This window comes from Sardina pilchardus, chromosome 14 (assembly GCF_963854185.1).
Source record: "Sardina pilchardus chromosome 14, fSarPil1.1, whole genome shotgun sequence".
NCBI lineage: Eukaryota > Metazoa > Chordata > Actinopteri > Clupeiformes > Clupeidae > Sardina > Sardina pilchardus.
The window spans coordinates 9,478,204-9,485,703 of NC_085007.1; the positions used below are offsets into that span (position 1 = coordinate 9,478,204).

At 47.3% G+C, this 7,500-nt stretch overlaps 1 protein-coding gene across 30 annotated transcripts in view; it reads left to right on the forward strand.

Annotated features, from left to right (window-relative positions):
- The window catches only part of LOC134101444 (calcium/calmodulin-dependent protein kinase type II subunit beta), a 74,432-nt gene that overhangs the window by 36,805 nt on the left and 30,127 nt on the right, over nt 1-7,500 (forward strand). For 17 of the 30 annotated variants that reach the window (XM_062555135.1, XM_062555139.1, XM_062555145.1 and 14 more), the window contains exon 12: nt 732-774. In XM_062555135.1, the coding sequence (XP_062411119.1) occupies nt 732-774 (43 nt within the window). Of the gene's footprint in view, nt 1-731; nt 775-4,369; nt 4,454-7,500 lie in introns of all 30 variants that reach the window. The other 13 variants (XM_062555124.1, XM_062555125.1, XM_062555131.1 and 10 more) reach the window with 1 other exon arrangement.

Sequence of the window (7,500 nt, forward strand, 5' to 3'; positions counted from 1 at the left end):
TCTTTCTCTTTCTCTCTCTCTCTCTCTCTCTCTCTCTCTGTCACATACACACAAACTCCCAAGGCACTGGTGTTGGTCTAGACACCATAGATACATACTGTACATCAGGGGTCGGCAACCTTTGAGACATCCAGTGCCAACTTCAAAATTTGTAGTCAAAGAGTGTGCCACTATCATCAATTTTTATCTGGGGTTCGTAGTTTGTCACTTTTAATTGTAAACACGACTCGGAATTGTCCGTGGTCAAACGGCTGCCGATAGGGCTGAGCACACTTTTCATATGCGAAAATACCTGCTCACACAGGTATGTTGAGCCGAACACTGACAAGAGGGATTGGAAGATTTTTTTTTTTTTTGCTGATGCTGGTGGCGCGTGCCAGTGATTATGCCTCGGCGTGCCAGCAGTGGCACCTGTGCCATAGGTTGCCTACCCCTGCTGTACATACTCCACTGGTGCAGACAGGAAGAGTGTCTGGTACCTCAGAGCCCATAGAGTTATTCCATCTGTCATAGGGAATGCCCAGCCCTGTCATCTCAGAAGTATTTTTGACACATTTAAGATCAATCAGTACTGTACATCAAGAAATTATCCAGCTAGATCCTGTCCAATATGTAACAATATGTAAAGCTGACAGAACCATGTAAAAGTTTAAATTAGTCTTCTTTAAAAAAAACAAAAAAAAACATGTTCATGTTCATGTAATCACATCGCTTTGTTTTATTCCGTATAGGGAGCTATTCTGACCACCATGCTGGTGTCTCGAAACTTCTCTGGTGAGTTGACACGTACACCACATCCTCTGAAAACGCCTCAAAACGCCTCAAAACGACTCTCAAGATTCTCTCACAAGCGGAGCAGCTCGCAATCTCACTTCCTTTAGTGCGGGAGGGCTGCAGAAATTTCTATATATTTGACCGTGGCATCTTTTAGACACTGTAAATGACCCAGATCATTTTTTAAATTAATTACATTTTCTCCGCCATAACTTTGATATGTTGAGGTGACATCTTGCATTTTCCTAAAAAAAAAAACCAGCTGTCCCTGCTCTCCTCTAATTACACTAATGATCTATTACTTAGTAATTAATTAATTACTTCATTATGAATTAATTAAGTGAAGATTTGGTAAAATATTAAGTAAATATTATGAGTAGGCCTACAGATGTTTAAGAAAACACATAAATAAACCTCTAACACAGAGCTCACAATATGTCAGAAGTGGTGCGTTATAGTTGTAATACATGTATTTGGGAAAAGTGGGGAACATACTGTAGGTATGCCCCCGAAATTAGTAACGTTGTGTTAGCATTAGCTTGCTAGTAGAGATTAGTGTTGTGTTAGCGTTATCTTGATAGTAGAGATCAGTAGTGGTATGTTTGCATTAGCTTAGAGAGGAGGCAGAGGAGACAAGACCCTCAGAGACAGAAGTGTTTACACAGCTCAGGATGTCAAACAACACCTTCTTGTACGTGTCAGTGGTGTATGTGTGTGTGGGTGTCTCCTCAGATGCTGCGGTGATCCAGGAGCGCAGTATACACACATACACACACACACACACACACACACACACACACACACACATACACACATACACACATACACACATACACATACACGTGCACACACACTGACATAGACATGCACACACTCACATCTGAGGGCTGTTCCATAATAGCCTGGCATCTAATTGATGGTTTTGCAGAGGATGTAGAGTTCCTGTGGGTTTGTGTGTGTGTGTGTGTGTGTGTGTGTGCGTGTGTGTGTGTCTGATTGCGCTGGCACATGTGTGTGTGTGTGTGTGTGTGTGTGTGTGTGTGTGTGTGTGTGCCTGCGTGTGTGTGTGTGTGCGTGTGTGTGCGTGTGTGTGTGATAACGGGCATATATAATAATATGTGATTTATGTCTGCTGTAATGAAGCATCTGCGTTGTGAGTGTGTTCTCATTCACACTCGCACATACACACACACACACACACACACACGCACACACACACACACACACACACACACACACACATGCTCAAGACAGCAGGGTTGTGGGCGGCAGTGACAGTGTGCTCTGAGAGGCTCAGAGAGCAGCCTGCCTCTCCTCCCTTCCTCTCCTCCTTCTTCCTCCTCTTCCATCCTCTCATCTCTCCCTCTTCTCTCCTCTCATCTTCTCTCCTTTTCTCATCTTCTCTCCTCCTCTCCTTTTCCTCATTCTCTCTTTCCCTGCTATTTTCTCCTTTCCTCCTCTCTCCTCTATCCTCCTCTTCTCTCCTTTCCTCTACTCTCCTCCATCCTCCTATTCTCTCTTCTCTTCCTCTCCTTTCCTCTTGTATCTTTTTACTCTTTGTATCTTCTCCTCCCTCTCCCTCCTTTTTCCTAGCTGTCCTCCCTCTCTTTTTCTCGCCACATCTCTTTTATTCTCTCTCTCTCCCTCCCTCTCTCTGTCTCTTTCTAGTACTTTCTCTCTCTCTCTCTCTCTCTTTATCATCCCCCCTTCTTGTGGGTGTTATCATTACAGTAATCATCTCAGATTATGAGTGTGTGTGTGTGCAAAGAGGGGGTGGGGTGGGGGTTGGGGTTGTTGGAGTGTCACTCAACGTCCCCACTCACACACACTCCAACTCACACTTACAGTGACAACACATGCATTCATACACATACACACACACACACACACACACACACACACACACACACAAACACGCACAGATGCACCCCACACACACAGAAACACACAGAGGAAGAGACTCACAAATGCACATATGCACATATGCGCAAACACACAAATTCAATAGTACCACACACAAACACACACACACACACACACACACACACACACACACACACATACACACTCATGCGGGCATATGCTCACAGTCTGAGTCTGGGGGATGGGGTCCCCTTCCCATGACATCATCTCCCATGGCATGGGTTGAGCTGGTATGCTGGCATGAATCTGTGTGCCCGCCTTTGATGTGCACATCATGATTCTGTAGGACTACTAGATCTTCGCTAACACCAACATATATCCTTACAAGACTCAGCCAGTCTACACCGGGTCCACAACTGAAGTACTCCATAAAAGCGTAAAAAAGCACATAAAAGTAGTTTTAGAAGACTGGTCTATTTTTTTTTCAGATGTATTCTCTGTTATCACGTCTGGTGTAGGCAGTTGCATTGATTATAGTGGAAGTTAATTTGTTGCAACAAACAACTTGTTTTCAACTCTGCTGACTAAACGCCTCAGTTGTGTGTCTGGTGTAGCCTGGCTGTGAGACCATAATAGATAGATAGATAGATAGATACTTTATTGATCCCCAAGGGGAAATTCAAGAACCACTCCACACCATCATAAAACCACTGAGGTGATTTGAAATACAGAAGGCAGGTGCTGGAAACATGAGAGACAGTGGATTGCAAGAGGGTCAGTTTACAACAGACCTGCAGTACACCCTACATTCTACATTCTACATTCTACATTCTACATTCTACACCTCCACCTTCCCTGCACACCTACACCTGCACCTGCACACCTACACCCTTCTGACCTCCTACACTCTACAGACCTTCACCCTGCACACCTCAACCTACAGACCCTCACCTTACACACTACTGACCTTCACCCTACAGACCTCCCCCCTCCACCCTACAGACCTCCCCCCTCCACCCTGCAGACCTCTACCCTATACTCCACATACCTCCCCCCTCCACCCTACAGACCTCTACCCTATACTCCACATACCTCCCCCCTCCACCCTACAGACCTCTACCCTGTACTCCACATACCTCCAGCCCCCTACAGTACATACTGTACCTCCACCTTACAGACCTTTACAACCCTGCTGGTCTACAACCTACAAACCTACACCCTACACATTACAGACCTCCACCCTAATTGACGCTCGTTCTCACGTTTCTTTTCTATCCCTTGTTCCCTCTCTCTTTCTCTATTTACTCTCCTCTCTCACTTCCTCCCCTCTCTCTCTCTCTCTTTTCTCTGTGTAGTGTTGGTTGCAATTGAGTGTGTGGATTTGAGATCTGTTCTGTTTGCAGGCGACTAGAGCTAATCTGCTCCCTTCCAGACTAACAAATTGCTTTCTCTTCTCTCCTCTTTTCTCCTCTCCTTTCCTCTTCTCTCCTCTCCTCGTCTCTTCCTTCCTTTCCTCTCCTCCCCTCCCCTCCCTGATTCTAACTCAATTCTTCACTCTTTACCTCTTTCCTCATCTTCCTTTCTTACCTTCTCTCCCTCTCACCACCTCCCACCCTCCACTTGGTGTGTGTGTGTGTGTGTGTGTGTGTGTGTGTGTGTGTGTGTGTGTGTGTGTATATGTATATGTATTTGTGCATTTGTGTATGTGTGTGTGTGTGTGTGACTCCTGCAGTGGGTCGACAGACTACGGCTCCTGCTTCGGTCACTGCAGCAGTAGCAGCGGCGGCCGGCACCACCGCCGGTCTGGTGGAACAAGGTAGCCGACCCCTGACCCCTGACCCCCGGTCACCCCGATATCTCTTCCTCTCCATCTCTCTATCACTCCATCACTCCATGCCCCACCCCCTGCAGGGGTTCCAGCCCACCACCGCCCCCATTTCTCAGCCCATTTCTGTCTCACTCCATCTCTCTCTCTCTCTCCTCTCGGATTCTCTTCTCTTTCAGTCTCCTCTCCCATTTCTCCATCTCTCTCTCTCTCTCTCCTCTCGGATTCTGTTCTCTTTCACTCTCCTCTCCCGTTCCTCCCTCTCTCACTCTCTATCCTCTCCCATTCTCTTCTCTTTAGGTGCGGTCACACGCTTGCGTCCGCCAAACGTTCGTCCGTTGTTTTCCCATTCACTTTACAGTGGCTGGACTTCACTTGATGCCGCACTGAGTTGTGGATCCGATGCGTTGCCTGGAATGCGTTGCCTCCGTTAAAAAGTTGAGAAATGTTCAACTTTTGACGGATCGCGCCAGCGCCAGCCAATGAAATTCAGTGTATGCAAGTTTTTCGAACACTGACAAACCAATCAGGCGTTGGCGGACGCAAGCGTGTGACCGCACCGTTTCAGTCTCCTCTCCCATTCCTCCCTCTCTCACTCTCTCTCCTCTCCCATTCTCTTCTCTTTCACTCTCCTCTCCCATTCTCTTCTCTTTCACTCTCCTCTCCTATATCCTCCTCTCCCATTCTCTTCTCTTTCACTCTCCTCTCCCATATCCTCCTCTCCCATTCTCTTCTCTTTCACTCTCCTCTCCCATATCCTCCTCTCCCATTCTCTTCTCTTTCACTCTCCTCACCCATATCCTCCTCTCCCATTCTCTTCTCTTTCACTCTCCTCACCCATATCCTCCTCTCCCATTCTCTTCTCTTTCACTCTCCTCACCTATTTCCTCCTCTCCCATTCCTATTCTATGTGATTCTCTTCCCATCCCCATTCTCTATCCCACAGGTAGGGGTCCCAGCTTCACCCCTCACTGCATCATCCATTTTTCCATCCATCTCTTCCTTCCTTTCATTCTCGCTCCATCCCTCTCTCTCACTCGTTCGCTCTCCCACTCCATCACTCTCCCTCTACTCTCCCATTCTCTGCGGTTCTGTATGTTTTCTCTGTTTCTCTTCTCATATCTGTACACTTTCATTCTTTCCTCTTTTTCACTTCATTAATCTCTCTCTTCCACTCATTCGGTCTGGCTCTCACATCCTCCACCTCCATTTAGCATGCACGTATGCACATGTGTGTGTGTATGTGTGTGTGTGTGTGTGCGTGCATGTGTGAAGATGTATGCGCATGTGTATATGTGCATGAGTGTGTGATGGCTGCCTGACATCCGTATATCTTACTCCCCCTTCCTCCTCTCCACTCCTCTCTTCTCCTCTCTACTCCTCCCTTCTCCTCTCAACTCTTCCCTTCCTTTTCTCCTCTCCTCTCCACTCCTCCTCTCCTCTCCTCCTGTCCTCTCGTCTCCTCCTGGGCTGAGCCTGATTGCCAGCTCCTACTTTGACTCCTCCATCTCATTCTCTCCTTCATCCCTCTCTCCTCCATCTCCTTCTCTCCTTCATCCCTCTCTCCTCTATATGGGTCTCCTACACATTTACCTTCCATAGACTCCTCTCCTCTACTCTTCTCCTTTCCTCTCCCTCTGTCCATCTCTTCTCCTCTCCTCTGCTCCTTTCCTCTCCCTCTATCCATCTCTTCTCCTCTCCTCTTCCCTTTCCTCTCTACTTTTCCCCTATCCTCCTGTCTGCTGTCTCCTCTCCTCTCTTCTCCTCCACTCCCTTCCTTTCCTCTCTTCTCCTCTTCTCTTCTCTCCTCCTCCTCTATCCCTTTATCCGTAGGCTTCTGTCAGGTTGATGTTGACTGTAGGGTCCAGCCTCTGGTCTCCTCCCTCCTCGTCTCTACCTTTGTGTGTGTGTGTATGTGTGTGTGGAGGCTGGGTCTTTCTGCCTGCGTTGCGTGTTTGCTCGATGCTGCCGCGCCAGCCTCTCTCTGCATGTGCAGGAGAGTGTGTGCCTGATGGTGTCTGCATGACCCAAAACTGCATCACTGTGACTCTCGTGAGTGTGTGTGTGTGTGTGCACGTGTGTATGTGTGTGTGTGGCAGGAAATGGACTTGGATGCCAAGGAATTGTTGGAGAATGCAGTGCATGGTGCCGTTATCCTGAATATGTGTGTGTGTGTGTGTGTGTGTGTGTGTGTGTGTGTGTGTGTGTGTGTGTGTGTGTGTGTGTGTGTGTGTGTGTGTGTGTATGTGTGTGTGTGTGTGTGTGTGTGTGTGTGTGTGTGTGTGTGTGTGTGTGTGTGTGTGTGTGTGTGTGTGTGTGTGTGTGTGTGTGTGTGGATGTGTGTGTGTGTGTGTGCATCTTGTGTCTGGTATTTGGTGAACCGTGATGTGAACGTATGCATGTGAGGTATGTTTTCCTCTGTGCTAGAGGATTGTGTTGCCTTACTCCAGCAGAGGACTGGTTAAGGCAGAATGCATTATGTTAACACCTTTGGTAATTCTGGGAAATGCCTATTGTGCAACAGTCCATCGCATCCCTGTTTCATTGAAAACAATCTTGCACTGCCTGGCCTGCCTATCCTTAAATAGCTTGTATCAAGTTCCTGCAAAGAATTCTAAATATAACCTGGTGATTCATTCCATGTGATGCTCGACACTGTTATATTGCTTTATCATAAGGATGGTGACGTCAGTTTCCCTTATTGGACTGGTCTATTATTGTCTTTCGCAACTGCTAAAACACTTTTAAAACATTTAAAAAAAATAACCCTTCCACCCTCTTCTCAAAATTGCAAACACAAAACTCTATTCTCCCCTCTCCCTGCATGTGTTTGGAATAAAATGAATGCACTGACCTTTAGGTGTCAGTCAAGCCCACACCAGAGGCCCACCATGCTGATACCAGGCCCCCGATCTGGCTCTGTGTTGGCGCAGGACCAGATCTAATACCCCCTGATCAGGTTCTGATGTGGCTCCATGCTGGCCCTGATCTGGCTGTGATGCAGCCCGACTCTGGCTGTGATGTGGCCCGACTCTGGC